This window comes from Diabrotica undecimpunctata, chromosome 7, assembly GCF_040954645.1.
Source record: "Diabrotica undecimpunctata isolate CICGRU chromosome 7, icDiaUnde3, whole genome shotgun sequence".
Taxonomy (NCBI): domain Eukaryota; kingdom Metazoa; phylum Arthropoda; class Insecta; order Coleoptera; family Chrysomelidae; genus Diabrotica; species Diabrotica undecimpunctata.
The window spans coordinates 24,388,340-24,404,939 of NC_092809.1; the positions used below are offsets into that span (position 1 = coordinate 24,388,340).

General features: G+C 32.9%; 2 protein-coding genes across 4 annotated transcripts in view; both read left to right on the forward strand.

Moving 5' to 3' along the window:
- Positions 1-1,936, forward strand: part of LOC140446211 (uncharacterized) — a 75,485-nt gene extending 73,549 nt beyond the window's left edge. Inside the window, exon 5 of one of the 3 annotated variants that reach the window (XM_072538748.1) lies at positions 1,358-1,936. In XM_072538748.1, coding sequence (XP_072394849.1) covers positions 1,358-1,792 — 435 coding nt within the window. In that variant the 3' untranslated portion in view covers positions 1,793-1,936. The remainder of the gene's footprint in view (positions 1-1,357) is intronic. The other 2 variants (XM_072538750.1, XM_072538749.1) reach the window with 2 other exon arrangements.
- A 2,966-nt stretch (positions 1,937-4,902) lies between these two features.
- Positions 4,903-13,158, forward strand: LOC140445069 (protein Abitram). Its single transcript, XM_072536861.1, has 2 exons — positions 4,903-5,484; positions 12,725-13,158. Exons 1-2 carry the CDS (start codon positions 5,037-5,039, stop codon positions 13,033-13,035), a joined length of 759 nt encoding a protein of 252 aa, XP_072392962.1. The 5' UTR covers positions 4,903-5,036; the 3' UTR covers positions 13,036-13,158.
- Positions 13,159-16,600: the final 3,442 nt, after the last annotated feature.

The following is a 16,600-nucleotide window of genomic DNA, read 5'->3' on the forward strand; positions in this document are numbered from 1 at the left end:
CATCATCATTGAAAAACGTGTATAAAGTGTGTATAATTGTGTGTGTATAATTTGAGTAACGAACATTACACCTAAAAGATAACAAACAACTCTTGGTTGTTACCACTCAGCATGTAAAGCCGGCCACTCACGATACTGCGACGTCGTTCAATTTTATTGAATTGACAAACATTTTGATCGTCTGTGACAAAATCGTTACAATTTTACCACAGAGAAACTGGTTTCTATGATGCAGTACTGCAGAATTATTTTCATCGACGATTTTGTCGAACGACACGGCAGTATCGTGAGTAGCCGGCTTAAGGTTTTCTTTTTCGAGCTAGGAAATTGTACGTTACTTTAAAACAAATGTAATCCTTTATCACCGACCTAGGTCGGTGTATCAGCGACCTATGATATTTTGATAAGATCGAAAACGTTTTGAAAATTAATAAATACATAAAAAAAAATAATTTTTTTAATTTAATTCTGAAAGTGAGGGCTTTTTGCCTATCTTAACGGGGGTACTCTTTAGTTCAGGCTCTTTATTTCTATAAGAACTAGATCGTAAAGTTTTTTAAAATCAGTAGTGCTTATAATATTCTTTGATCCTTCCTATTAATATTTTTATCATAAGCAACTGATTATCATCATCATCGAATCTATAACTCTAGGTGTGTCTTGGCAACGTTTACTATTTACCTCCACTGTTGCTGGTTTTGTGCAGCTATCTCCAATTGTTGTACTCGGCTTTTGAGTAGATCGGTTATTGTTGCATCTTCCATCTTTTATTAAACGACCATCTGACCTTCTACCATCGAGCCTTTCCCAAAATGTTGTTTTGGGTATTATCAAATGGCCCACGTGCTAAATCACTTTATTAATCCATCCATTTTGTTGAGTAATATTCATTAAATCTTTTTGTTACGTTGTTCTGTTAGTACTTATGTGTTTTATTATTCTTAAATTAAAGGCTTGGTTTAAACATTTCAGTTCATCTGCTTTTGACGCCTAATTTTTTTTTTATTTTTATGTTTTATATGCCCAAAGGACATCTTATGTCGTTAATGATTATACGATCTCCAAAGCTTATCATCAACAATGATATATTTCTGTTTTCATAAATGTTCATTAATATGAAATATAATTCCCAGTAACCTGTAAAAAGTTTTGCTATTACCAAGTTTTCACGTGTCTTGGTCCACTTTTTTATAAACATTAAGTGTCTCCGTAATAATAACCATATGGATCTTATAATTGACAGAAAAATGTATTTGTTGTTTATCTGTATAACAAATGTAAACTCAAATATTCTGGATTTTCTACTGTCCATAATATTAAAACCAGTTTAAATTTTCTTACATAAATATTTTATTAGGTAAGATGGGGCGACAAACATGGAGGATATGGGGAACACTACTGGGACTACAACCACGCCGGTCATGGTCACGATGGTGAAGGAGACGAAAGCCAGCAAAACGAAGAATACGCTGAGTATGAAGATGAATCCAAAAATGAACCTATCATATCTTCATTATCAGAAAACCAAAGAGGCAAAAGAGAACCTGCCTTACTAGATGACGTAGAATTTATTAATGATAAAGCAAGATCGCTATCCTTAGACAGAAACTCCCAAAGACATGGTGGTAACTACAGAGCGGTGAATGATAATAGAGGAAAAAGGGAGCAATCTAGAGAGAAGAGTAGACGAGTATCGAAGAATTTTGGAGAATCTTTAGTATTTGATGCTGACGAAGGAATTGTTTTAGATGAAGAAACGGGTTTACGATATCAGCTTAGCCCGTTAAAATAAAATGATGATTACTAATAATCCAGAAGACTTGTTTTTTTTTTTATTTTATGTTATAAGATAGTATTTTATTTGTTACCTAGTTTTATTTTTATTTTTTGATAATAAATTATATACTGTTTTTTGAAACTTAATTTGTATTTGTAAATAAATTGAAGCATCTGAAAGTATTATGCTGCAAAAAGTAAAGATATTTCTCAAAAAGATAAATCGCCAAAAATAAAATCCTAAAAATCCTATAAAATGATTTTGACACAAAAATAAAGAAACAAAAATGTATAACGCATATAAAAACCAAAGATGGAGCAAAAAAAGCAAAACACTGAAATGGTATTAGATATATCCAAGACGAAAACAATAAAATACTAGTACATGAAAAGGATATAAAAATCATAATCATAAATATAATGATATAAATACCTACTTTAATAGTCCAGGCGGGGTCTGTCGAAAAGCAGACCCTAATTTTCCATAACAGTTCATTTTTTTACTGGAATCACTTTAGGATGTACCTTATATCAATAACTATATGCTCCAGTCGCAAACCTTAATGCTTAGTGCTTAATTTTTTTTTTAACAAAATCTGAGTGTAGAAAATGTTTTGCTTATAACTCGAGATACTACAAAAAAATATAGAACTGTGAGAGAAAATTCTTCCTGAAAATGTGCTCGAAGTGTGTTGGAGGTAACGTGAGGGTAGCTACACGGTGCATCCACCCCCGGGGGGGGGGTTGAGGGTTAAACCCCCCCTCCCCAGGGCCCTATTCCGACACTGTTACTCACACATTTTAAGGACTCAAAATGGAGGTAACATCATAAAAAAAATTTCGGTGACCAACCAAAACCCCCCCCCCCCAGAGGCAAATTCTAGGTGCGCTACTGCGCACAAGGCGCCGAGGGGCTACCCCCTAACCGCAAATGGTGGACGAGCAAAATGTGAATCGGTGAGTTCAAAATCACAACGCGCTCCAAAAATTGCATTTTCTCAGCTTTTTGTCATCCGATTTTGATCCGATGACAAGAATCTCAACTATAATTTTTATTTCTAAGTTTGTAAATTACATAATGAGGTGAATTTTTACTTTACTAAATATACAGCCGGAAAAATAAAAGATGACCCATGAAGGATCATATCAATCACTTATTTTGTATTTTAAATTTACGAAACATTTTTAAAAAATTTCAAAATTTTTCAACCAAAAATTTAATTTTCTCAGAACTTTTCATCAAACTTTTTAGACAATTTTTAGTTCTGTCCTTTAATTTGCAAGATTGTCATCACACCAGGGTACTTTTCTGTTGAAACTCCTCACAGCGCTTAAAGACAGTTATCTTTAAGCGCTGACATGACAATGAAATTGTACGGCGGCCGTGTTTACGTTCAATGTATGCCTTATCGTACCTTTAATCATACCTAAACAATATTCCAGGTCTGCTTGATATGCTTCCCAATTTGTTTTACGACGATTACGATAAGTTTCCTTGATTGCCTGTCTCGATGGTCTGAACAAAACACGTCATCTAAAGCATGCTATTTTTTAACAGTTTGGTATTTGTACTGCCCAGGTCGGATGGTAAGCATTCATATCATAGCCAATGATTAATTGCAGTTCATTTTTTATGCAATATCTCACTAACTGTTCCAACTCGCTTCATGGTCGTTCGGGATCATCATATGGGAGGTATGCTGATCTGAGAACTATCTCCTTCATAACTCCTTCCTTTATCACCTTTATCTTTACTGTCGTTCAGTCTGTGGAACAGAGATCACCAGTCTTCTGTGTTAATGTCTTGATTTTGCCTCTTTAGACGGGTCCTGATATTTTCTTCATCAAGTTTTTTCTCGGGGACGGGACATATCATTTGGAACAATTATATTTAAGTTTACTCCCTCCCACAGGCTCGTAATAGTTTTCACCTCTTCAGTCGTCCATTTGTTTTATACTCGTTAACACAGTTCACCCACAGGGTCCCTTCACTAAACGATGTTTTATGGAACTGCAGAAGTTCATTTTGACCTCAGATAGGAGCCTCATCAAGTGCTTGCTTCAGTTTGTTAATGATCAAATTTACTTGAGCCCGATCTAGTTGAATATCAGGATGGTGTCTGTGTGTTACCACCATTCTGAATACTTTTGTCAGGGTGCTTTATGACCTAGTCTGCTCGTTAGAGCACCTTGGTTTCTTAGGAACTTTGTTACGAGGGGGTGATGGTATTCTCCCGACGTCTCTTTTTATCGTCGGGTGTTGCTGATTTGGATTTCTTAGGATTTGCTATGGTCTATGTCCCAGCAGCCATTTTTGCCTTTTTCTTATCTTCCTTTGTTGAGCTCTAGTGAGGCGTTATTTGAGACTTATTTATTTTTAATTTAAAAATTCGAAATTATACTTCAAAATTTCGAATTTTCAAATTGTAAAAATAATTCTTTGGTGTATGTGCTAAAAAGCCATTCTAGCGTACTAACGAGATCAATAATTGTTTTTTGATCGAAACACTTTACAATTTTTTGAGCTGTCTCCCGATGATTGACTTTTAATTAATTTTATTTATAGTTTATAAGAGAGCTTTAATTATATTATTTGTAGATTTGTACATATTTCAATTAAAAATTTGAATCATAATATTTTTTCTAAAAAGATTCATTTTTTAAAAGGTAAAATAATATTTATTTTCTTTAAAAAAATTTATAAAACGCTAAAATTTAATGCTTTTCTACGACCACGCGGCATCTACATATAAAAATATCTAAATTTGCATTTCATAAATAAAATTACACTACACCTATTCGGATTTCGCTCCCATTCGTTTGGTGGCGCTGCTAGTCTCGTTCCTGCGCGGAGGGAGTGTGCTGTGGTCAATTCGTTGCATATAAAATTATATAGTTGCAATTTTTGTTGCCCCACTCTTTCATATTTTTGAAACAATAATAGCGCTGACATCACCGCTCGGCGCTCTCTAGTGGTACTAATAAGGAACTAAAATCTTGATCTACCTTTGCTTCTTTTTTATAACGTATGATCAATCTTTGTGGACGCTAAAAAATAACAGTGAAGACCATGGTGATGTGGTGAAGTCCCAGCAAGAGTTAGTAAGGGAAGAAATTAAGGTTAGGTTAGAACTAAATGTTTACACGTTTATCCAATGCCAATGTTTATGCATATAGATGTAGTACTATAAAACTTTATTATTGCTGTAACTGTGATTATTTAATAGAACTCTGTGGTTTTTCGTAATTTAATTTGCACAATGGACATACATTTAGCAAATAATGGAGAAACCGGGGATCAGTTACGGTCTGTTAAGGATGAAATTGAGGATCATCTATGTGTTAAAGAAGAAATAAATGAGGTGAATGCTTTAATTTTACAATCTGATATTAAGAATGAAACTAAATTGAGTATAGAAGACATCTGTATACAAAATAAAATAAACGAATTGAGTGTATCCATTTTACAGTCTGTTAAAACTAACATGGATGATAATTTTAAATTTTTTAATGAAAAACAGTATGTAGATAAATATTTTTTGATATACAACAAAAAGCAGCAAAGCGAAGATGTATGTTTACGAATACATACAAACAAAATAATGTTACTAACTGTAGCAAAAGGAAATGATATACTACTACTCAATAAAAATATCCAAGAAATAAATTTCAATATTCATAATTCTGATAGGACTCGGATTAAAGTAGGTAAGAAAGTGATATTAACATTAGAAATAGGGATATAAATCAAATTTTATAAAGTAGAATATTTATTAAATGTGTATAGAAAGCTGAAATGTAGGCTAGAAGGGGTAAATACTAAAAGCTTGTTTGAAATATTTCAAAATAATTTCGTACAATGTAGAAGTTTAATTTAACCAATTTGAAGGTGGTAAGTAACTCATAAAAAAAATTAACCAATTTTAATTTTCTTCTATAAGGAAATGGAACCATTAGTTGATAGCTTAAGAAAAAATATATACAAATCTGGCAATAAAAGGGTTACAGATTTAAATACTGTGTTCCAAGAGAGTTGTTAATGTTTGTAAAATAAGAAATTAACTGAAAATATTTACAACATATAATATTAAACAAAAAATTTTAGATTTTCTTACAGGTTGTAAATTAAACAGTAGATAACATTTAATATTTTCAAAATTCCAGGAGTTGACACCTACAGGATCCAGTAATTGACAATATTTTAACTATCCATTAACTTCAATCTTTTTCTTGAATTCATATTTTAATTGATCTCCAGCACAAGTTATAATGGGAAATTCTAATTTCCCAATATAAAATTATATTCCTTCCTTTTACCAGGAGGTGACACAATAATGTAGTCACCTTCTTTATACACTTGTGTGGAGTTTTCTCCATTGTTAGGTATATGTTCAGTCATTGAGTCTATATGACGTTCTTCAATTTTTTTTGTGTCACACAATATATCTTTTTGTTTAATAATGTTTGTACCATTCCACACAAAGCTGATAGATATCATCAAGGCTCTCACTAGGTTGTGCCGTAATTCGCTCGTAATAAAGTTTTATGTATTTTCAAATATGTGTGTATGATTTTTTTCATATACAGTGACTCGAATGGGTCTTAACTTTTCAAATTTCGATGCTTGTATATGATCAAAGTAATTGTCATTTTAGTTGTCACTGAGTCTGTGAAAGTCAGACAAGATTTCAGCTGATAGATTTTAATTATTGTTGTATACAATATTTTTAAATTGAGCCTTGTCTTCAATAGCTGGTTTAAATAATATTTTAAAAAATATATAGTTAATGCTCTTGCAGAGGCGGAAATATTAGCGGAACGGAGGAGCAGAGTTTACTGCCCCTTTCTTAACCCTCTAGAGTAGTCTAGAGGACTATTCGGATGTACAATGTCAAAAATTGTACAGATTACCAAAGCTCCTTACAATGACGTTGATAGGATTAACTGGTTTTTTTTTCTCCTTTCAGCTAATTTACAAGAAACAAATTGTTTTAGAAGGCAGAATCACCATCAAATAGATTAAGTATAACTGGGTTGAGTTTACCACAAGTACAAGCTGAATATAGCAGCAAATGTCAAAAATATTTCGGTTTGGCAGTGTTTGCATGTTTTTATAATGCATATGTTGTATACTTCAAATATATAGAGATAAAGCTTTTAAAAATTACATTTTGATTATACTATTTTATGAATTCTGCAATTTTTAATTTATATGAAGCAGTAACGATTGAATATTTGTCTCTTTCGAGGTTAATTGCAAACATCTGTTGTAATCTGGTAACTGCTGATTTGACGATTGCCAATTCTGTCCCCTAATAAATAAAAGGGTAATTGTTAAAAAAATGTCTCATAATTAACTGCAATTAATTTCCAAAGAAACAAATATTTACTCATTGTTGTTTTATATAAATCAAAAATTGCAGAATTCATAACATAATATAAACATAATATAAAAATGTACTTTTTTAAAGCTTTATCTTTTTATATTTGAAGCGTACAGCATCTACATTATAAAAACATGCCAACACTGCTATACCGAAAATTTTTGTTCCATGTTTGAAATTTGTGGCTATAATCAGTTTGTACTTTCGGTAAACTCAACCTTCTAACAATTTAATTTTTTCTGAATCATTCGTATTGACAATTCAGACATATATATATATATATATATATATATATATATATATATATATATATATATATATATATATATATACATATATATATACATTTTAAATTAGAAGACTTTAAAATTATATTGTCAATATGTTTGTTGGATTTCTGGGATGTTTTGATTGGAAGATAGTTCATGCAATTACATGAAATCAACTTTAGCATAAGAATACCCGTCAGAAAAATTATAGCATGTGATTTGTCTTTAAAAAGACAGCCACATCCAATGATGTCAGTAATTTTATTTTGGTCTTGCGCCCTGAATTTTACGGTCTTTCATTTAGTTTACTCATAAAATTTACTTCAAACTCTGATATCAGTATCTTGTAATGAGTTTAGTTAGTCTAATTTATTAACTTTATGTATTATAAAATATTCTAACACTTAGTGTAATAAATAAAGTCTTTATTTAATTTATATATACAATATTCACTAATTTATTTTTACATTTATATTCGAACTAAAAACTCGACTTCAAAACTAGAACTAACTGTAATTTAAATAAAAGGTTCCTCTATATTTATACTAAACAACCTTTATTCTCGTTGACCTTCCAGAACTTACTCGATCGTCATGGAGCCGAACAGGTCTTTTAGCGTAGGGAACCCGTGGATCTTCTTACTAGAATTTTCTGCCGGCATGTATATGATCTGGAAAGTACTTGAATGAGAAAGGATATTTACAGTTTAGATATTATGAGTCATTATTTATCGTAGCAATATCTTCAAACTCTGTTATTTTAAAACATAAGTGATGTATCCTTGATATGTTATTCACTTACAAATAGTAGTATTTTCTTTCATTGAGATTTTCTCTTCTAATATGGGTAACCAGACCTACTGCATTCTGCCGAGGAATTTGCGATGCAAATTGGATTCATTTAACATAATTAAAGCTGCTTCTTTGATTTTTCCCTTTTTACAATCTGTTTCTTTTAGGTCTATTATAGAATCTTTCCCGACTGTTTTTGTAAACGTTTTAAATGTCTTACTGTGGTTCCTGAACCTGAACGCTCTAGAATCATTCGTGAATTTAATGAATTAGGTAACACTGATGCACAAAACTCTTACCTTAGTGGTCTAATCAGTGTTCTTCCTGTCATCCGCAAGCGACCTAGAAAAAACGCTGAAGAATCTAGACTTAATAATGCTTCGTATAATTATCGTGTTTGAATTGTTAAGGATGGAATTACTCGTGATGTTTCGGTATGTATAAAAGCTTTTTTTTATCTTTCCATGGAATCACAGGACGTCGAGTTAGATACGTTAGAGACTCCCTGCTTTTTAATGGGAAAGCACCTATCGATATGAGGAAAACATAATTCGAGACCTCACAAACTTCTGAAGTCACAAAGCAAAAGGTGATGGAGTTCATTAAAAGTTTAAAAGGACGCAAATCTCATTATTCCTTAGCAGACTCGAATAAAATTTACTTGCCTGAAAACTTAAACATAGTGAAACCTTCCGTGAAATTTTTGAGTCAAATTTTAATATATCGTTCGGATATCCACGAAAAGATACTTGCAGCACGTGTGACTCCTTAAAAGCCGACATATCATCGATAACTACATTATTAAATTCTTCTGCGGACCTTGAAACTAGGAAAACAGCACGTAATGATATAGAAAAAAAGACACGTGAAAGGGATCTACATCTAAAAAAAAAGTGAGCGATTTTACAGTCTAAAAAGAAGTTACCGCAAGCGTGCTTCAAAGTCGTCGACTATGGAAGCTATAACGATGGATTATCTAAAAAACTTACGATGTCCAAATATTACAACCAACGATAACATAACATATAAACGTCAACTAAACTTCATCAGTTTCAACATTCATATTCTGTTGAACTCAAAATATGTATTTTATTCCTACGATGAATCTGTTGCTAAAAAAGGAGCTGACGATGTTTGTTCCATGCTGAATCACGTTTTTTATAATATTCTGCCCATGGAAGTAAAAGAACTAGCTATTTTTTGTGATTCCTGCGCAGGACAAAATAAAAATTTTACTCTCATTCGATTCTTGCATTACTTAGTTACAAGAAAAAACAACAGGAATAACATAACTTACTTTTCAAAGCTCTCGCTCTTTTGCCGCTTGAAATTCAAATGCGCTCGTTATGCTCTTCGATATGTTGCATCACTTGTAAGTAAATAGCTATTATATTCTTTTTTAAATTAATAAAATTTTTACACAGTTCTTTATTATGTAATTTTGATTTTTTGTCCTTTTTTCACTATTTTTTTAATTCGCAGTTAATTTGTATATTCTTGTGTGAAAGGGCGCCAAATTTTATTTTGCTCGGAGCGCTCAAAATCCTAGAACGGTCCTGTATCCAGAATTTAACTTATTATCATGTTCCTTTTTGAAAATAATATCAATTAAATGAGATGAAACTAACTGTAGGTGTTTAGAGTTGGTGTTTAAATTCAAATGTGGTTGTGTGAACTAATCAATACATTTGTCCTCCCTGTATTCCTACTGGGAGTATTGAATTCGTATTGTTCGTTGTTTCATAAAGTAGTGCAAACCATAGTAATTAGACCAAGCGGTAGGTTTTTACCTAGTTTTACCTAAACCTATAAATTGTTTTTGATTGTTTATAGCAACCATTTAAATTTTGATAATTATTTGCACCTATGAGTTAAAGTTCATTTATCTCGCCAGGGCTATCGAAGGAAAATATAGTTGGTGTTAATTTAATTATTATTAATTCTCGTACTAATTAATTGTTTGTTTAATTCGCCACAGTTGGTGTGTCATAAAAAAGCAAAAATGTTGTTATCAAAAGTGTGTAATGCTCAGAAAATATGTGTAATGTAATAAAAATGTCAAAGCATTGAATATAACCATGTGAAACTACACAAACTACAAAAAATATTAAGACAGAAAAGTAATTATAGACAAAGTAAGAATTAAAACTACTTCAAAAGAAGGAGTTCATTATATATTTTTTTGTTTTTTATAATGGTCTCCTCCTTTAACAAAAAAATGTGTAATGGCCTCCTCCGTTTTAATTCTTATTTTATCTGTGTTTGTAGTTTGTGTAGATTTATATTTTCATATTTATTAATTTTAAATTCTTAATAAAATTGTACATTTTCTGAGTACTTACACTTTTGTCAAAAACATTCTTATGACACAAGAACTCTAAATACCTAAGTTTTATCTCATTTAATTAATCTTCTTTTCAAAAAGCAACATGAATACACTTGTTTAGTTAACTTCTGGACACAATACACAGTTTTTTAAATGGATCGTGACTGTTGACTCCAGCCACCTACTCTATAACCTCCAGCAAAAAATAATGAAATGAGTCATAAGTGTGATCACTTATGTTTACGCTATCGCTATGTCTTTTACCACGAAGCGTGTCAGTAGCGGAGAAAGGATGCGTATATGGTCCGTATATATTTAGATTTCTCAGAGTAAGGTACATTGTGTTATAGTGTTAGTCCAGTCGTCAGAGATTTGATAGCGAAATAACCAATGCTTGTTGGTTTTTTCTGTGTTTGTTTACTCTCTTCATTCTATATATATATATATATATATATATATATATATATATATACCCGGTATTTAGTCGGCACACGCCCTTCCGGTAGGGATCTATGGAGGAGTATCACCGAGCCGCAAGCCCTTATCTCTTGCCGTACTGCTCCACCATAGGCCGATCAGATACCAGCATATTCTAGACTAAGCCGCAGATTCATTTTAGAATTTTAAACTGCTGCGTTAGCCTTTTTGTTTTCTGTACACCGAGCTGGGGATTGAACTGACATCTCTCGCATTGAAGCGAAGGAGAAGCCAGCCGCCCAGCCCGCTTGGCTATACGATCGACCTCTCTTCATTCTTTGGTTATATATAATTAACAATGTGTTAAATTTTATGAAATTACAAGCAGAGTCTGGTGAACCATTAGTTCCTTTGTCACAAGTACACAAACGGGTTGCACAAGCCGTTGATATTAGCGTGGGTACGGTAAACAACATTGTGAAAAGGGGAAAATTTCGTCATTTGAGACAAAACATAACAAAAATAAAACTTCGAAAAAAATCAAGTTAGATGATGTTGATTCGAGAATATTTCGAAGACAAATTCACAATTGGTATATACATGAAAAACGCCACCCTCTCGGAGCTTACACTTAAAACTTTAACGAAGATTTGCTGTTTGCCGGTGGTAGAGAAAGTTTGCGTAAAATTATACATGCTTTTGGTTTTCGATGGCGCAAAATTCAAAGTAATCGAGAGTTAATATGGAGCGACATAACATTAGGGAGCTAAGAACAATTTTCTTAAGACGGAGTAAGAAAAATTATCGATATGGATGAAACATATATTGATTCTTCTAATACTAATCAAAAATCTTGGACGGATAACGGATATGAAGGATTATTAAAACCAGTGTCGAAAGAGCAACGATTAGTCATAGTTCACGCTGGATGGTTTCATACCTAATTCTTCCAAATTTACCAATTACAAGAAATGGCTTGAGACTAAACTTATACGTAATTTACCACCGCGTAGTGTTGGCAACCACAATGTGCAATCTAAGAAAGCTCCTACATCTGAATCTCGAAAAGACGAAATGGATTAAAATTTTACATTTTCTTAGTACCCACACTTGTGTCAACAACATTTGGTTTTTTATGACACAAGAACTCCAAACACCTGAGTTTCATCTCATTTAATTGATCATTTGGTTACGAATCAAAAATATTCTCTATTCGGATGATATGTTAAAGGTCGATTTTTTACTTAAAGAACATATTTTTACAGACATACCACTTCCGTTTATACCGAAATTGAATTTTGCGCTAGGGGGATGATGAGGTAGTTTTAGGGATTGGTCAATGCACCAATCAACAGAAATTAATTAGCAATAAAATATGCCGCCAATATGGACCCTGTAACCCTTTTTATTGCCGAGAGTATTTGGGATCTGGTAATACACAAATCAATTGGCAATAATATATGTCTCCAAAATGGGCCCTGTACCCCTTTTCCTTGCCGAGATATAGCTATGGCTATGCTGGCATTACCGTAAAGTTTGCATACCCACTGTTTCTCGGAAATGGCTACAGCAATAAATTTTTTGTTTCCATAATAAATTAGCAATAAATTATAATATTCCAGTAAATTCTTCTCCACTCTATTGGCAGAGGCGGTTGAAAATTTAAATAGAAATTGAGAGGTAATTTAATAACAATCATGTATTTATTTACTATAAAATGATGAAAAGTACACAAATAATTTGTCAATTCCTTTTTTCCAGTTGGAAAGCGAAAATTAGGAGCAAAGCCAATACATCCCGAATCTATTATATGCCAAGTCAAATTGGAGGGGGAAAGTTTTATGAGAAACATCAGAGCAGGTGTAACAGGTTACATAGTTGAAATTAATCAGAAAGTTAAGGAAGACCCAAATCTGCTAATAAGTGATCCAAAAGGCATGGGATTTGTAGCTATTTTAATGTTAAAAGGGCAAAGAGATCAGCATGATGAAATTCTAAATAATATGCCTTTGTTAACAGAAGAAGAATATATAAAAGCGCTAAAAGATAGAAATCGCATAAACATAAAATAAAACAAAGCTGGCGATTTTCTTTTCGATGGTTACAGATATTTTTATATTATTACTTTGATTAAGATTATATAACATTGTAATACAGTCTATATATGTAAGATATAAATAAATGTTTGTTTAATATTTTATTTCTTTTAATATCTTTAAAACTTTTAATATTCTGTGGACTATTATAGTGGAACTAAAATTGTAGAAGATTCTATTGGGTAAATGATATATTGTCATATTACTATAATATATAGTACCAGAGTATCGCTATTGTTGGGTTAAAAAGCATCCCGTATCGGGTCAATTTAACAGAGAGGTTCGTGGTAAATTTTCCCTCATTCCTAGGTAATCCGAGAAATGTATATAAGTGCTTTACCCAGTTATCTTTTACCATGGCTCTTTTCAATCTTCCTTCGCATCTTATTTGTCAATGTAGTCTGTAACATGCTTCCTCCGTTTTTTTTTCGCTATCTCATTCTATAGGGCAACACTAACGTTCTAGCGTTACCCAAGCTCCTGTTTGAGCTCTTGCTGTTCAGAAGAAATTACATGGTGTCTAGCTCATCTTTTCGGTACTTGTTACAAAAGAAACAACTATTTGTTATTTATTTTAACAGTTAGTACAGGATGAATTAGTTGGCGGGATTACCATAAATTTCATGAGACCTTCATAGTTCCTACGTTACAATATTTTCCTGTATGCACGGTTGGGTGGCCTGTGGGATAAGGACAATATTTATTTACGTAGAGTAGGGGTATAAAGATGTAAAATCTATGTATTTGATCTACTTATCAGCCTTTACTTTAAAATATTTAACTGTAACGCCTGTTCTTCTGCCATAGAAAATATCCAAAAAAAGGGGTCTTGTTAAGTAGAAAGCTATTCTGTACATATTTATATATGTCTAAGTTTCGGCATTTCTGTTTTAAATTCACATTCCCATTTTGGTATTAGGTTCTAACCTATACTTTGGAATATATTAGTCTTAGCTACTGTTATTTGATATCAATTTTCGAATGTATCAGTTTTATCTTTGTAAAGAGTTTTATCTCTTTTACATCTAAGACAGTATCGACAGACGTGGAAATAACCGTGAAATTCTAAAATTGCACGAGTTTTCTCATAGAACTTATAAATTGTTTTATTAACTATTCGAACATCGGGGCTTAGCCTACATTCGGCGAGGCAATGAAGTAGTTAAAAGCCTAAAACCTACCACTTTTTTGCAGTTGGATGGATCTCAATGAAACTTGTTGCAAAAATGATAAATTTGTAATTCGGAAATAATTGACGGAAATGAATTCAATATTACTACTTGGTGATTTTTGGGGTCACTGAACACGAGTAATAAATAAACGAAACAGGTCCATAATCACAGCAACTGAAATGGAGTTCATGAGAAGAAGCTGCAGAGTGACAAAAATGGATCGCATTAGAAATGAGGAGATAAAACGAAGAATGGCAGTAGAACAAGACATACTTAGCTACATCGAAGAAAAACGTTTAATTTGGTATGGACATGTGAGAAGAACAGATCATATAAGGTGGATAGCAAAGATTTCGGATTGGAGCCCAATAGGAAGGAGGAAAAGAGGTAGACCCCGAAGATCATGGAAGGATGAAGTGGACGAGACCTCAGAGATGGAGAATGGCAGAACAGAAAGGGCTGGAGACGTTGGCTGAAAGAAGGAAGGCGGCGACAGCTGTAAAAATCCTTATATAGATAGATAGAACACGAGTATCATGCCGGCGATGGATCTCCAAGCCACCTGGGCCTCATCTCATGGAATTTTGAGGAAATTTGATACAAAATCAGTGCAAACCCATTACTCAGAGGTTTTTGGTGTCGTTAAACACTAATATGTCGGTGATGGTGTGCGAGGCACCTGCTGCTCAGAACGGGTCTTATCTCTTATGAGTTTTGTGGAATTCCGATACCCCAACTTGTTTACAATACTTTTAACTGACTGACAACTTTCAAAATACAACTGTTCTACACTGTCAAAGACTGCTATATATATATATATATATATATATATATATATATATATATATATATATATATATATATATGTCATCTTGAATGTTCTGGAACTACTTCTTCTTTTTCGTCATGGAACTTTTTCTATGTGGGATAAATCTTACAGAACTTTTGTAGCACTGCTTCCTCCTGTATAGTTATTCACCTCGAATAACTGGAGTATCAGAGATCGATTAAAGCCAACATGGTGGACCATTTCCATGGTATGGAGCTAGTCTCTCGATATGAACTATCTTGGGTTTACCTCTAGCTGAAAACTGGATGCGGTAGATTAGATCGTTTATTTTCTGCAGGGCGGTGTACGAGACTTTCTAGTTTCGAATAAAGTCCTTTCATACTTGTGAGATTGTATAACCATACTGGGCCACCTCTTTCGAAAGTTAGCACCCAGTAGCTTGCATGTCGAGCTTGGCTTTGGCTTTATCACTTTGAAGCTTTAAACTTTTACGAGCAAATGCGTAGACTTTTTCCAAATTTTCGATGTCGTCAGTGATGAAATTTCTTCTTCACAGCGAGGCAATCTTCCGAAGATTAGGTATTGAGGAAACTTCATTTTTCTTCCGGTTATCATCATCGATGGAGAAAAACCGGTTGCTTCATGATCGGAACTTCTATAGGCTAACAGGAATAGGGCTACTAGACATAGATATAGATAATATTATAGACAACTATAAACTTCAAAACACAACTGTTCTAAACTGTCAAAAACATTTGTATACAGGTATTTTCTGACGTTCCAAACTTCACCAGACATTTCATTAATTTTCGAGGTCATCTTGAATGTTCTTGAACTACAGTAAAACCTCGATATAACGGACCTCTATTTAACGGAGTTCGGATATAACGAACAAAAAATTCGATCAAATGTAGAAAAAAAAATAAAAACGTACTGTTAATATTATACATACTTAACTCAATAAAATTTAGCATAAGAGGACACATTTCTAGATATTTTCAAAAATTAGTTTTTCAAAGAATTGGTACCTTCAGTAAGAAAATTTCAAGAGAAGAAATTGGGGATACCGCCAGCAGAGGTAAAATGTTTATTGCTTTTAGACAACGCTCCTGCTCACCCCTCTGAAAATATTCTACGTTCAGAAGATGGCAACTTTAGCTGTATGTTTTTGCCAAAAAATACAACATCACTTAATCAACTCATGCATCGCAAATTTTTAGACGAAGTAATGGTTGTATTGCACGATGGAGATAATGCAGAATATCCAAGAGGACAGCGTAGCTTGCAGAACTTAAGGTCTTACAATTTAAAATCAACAATTTTTAATTTTTCTGCAGCATTGGAGGGGGAGAAAGAAGAAACATTAAAAAATGGTTGGAAGAATTTGTTTGATGGCCAAGATGCACAGATATAGAAGGCTTGGAAGTTACTGATTTCTGTAGGACAATAAATAATAATGTAGGAGAACATGTAGCTGAGGAAGATGTTTTGCAATGGCTAGAAGTAGATCTAAAGAAGGTGACCCTGGGCTAGAGAAGGTGACCCTGGATATAACATGACTGAAAGTGAAATAGCAGAT

Coding starts and splice junctions, on each gene's coding strand:
- LOC140445069 (XM_072536861.1), top strand. CDS start 5,037: ATGGACATACATTTAGCAAATAATGGAGAAACCGGGGATCAGTTACGG. Junction 5,485..12,724: donor TAGGACTCGGATTAAAGTAG/GTAAGAAAGTGA, acceptor CCTTTTTTCCAG/TTGGAAAGCGAAAATTAGGA.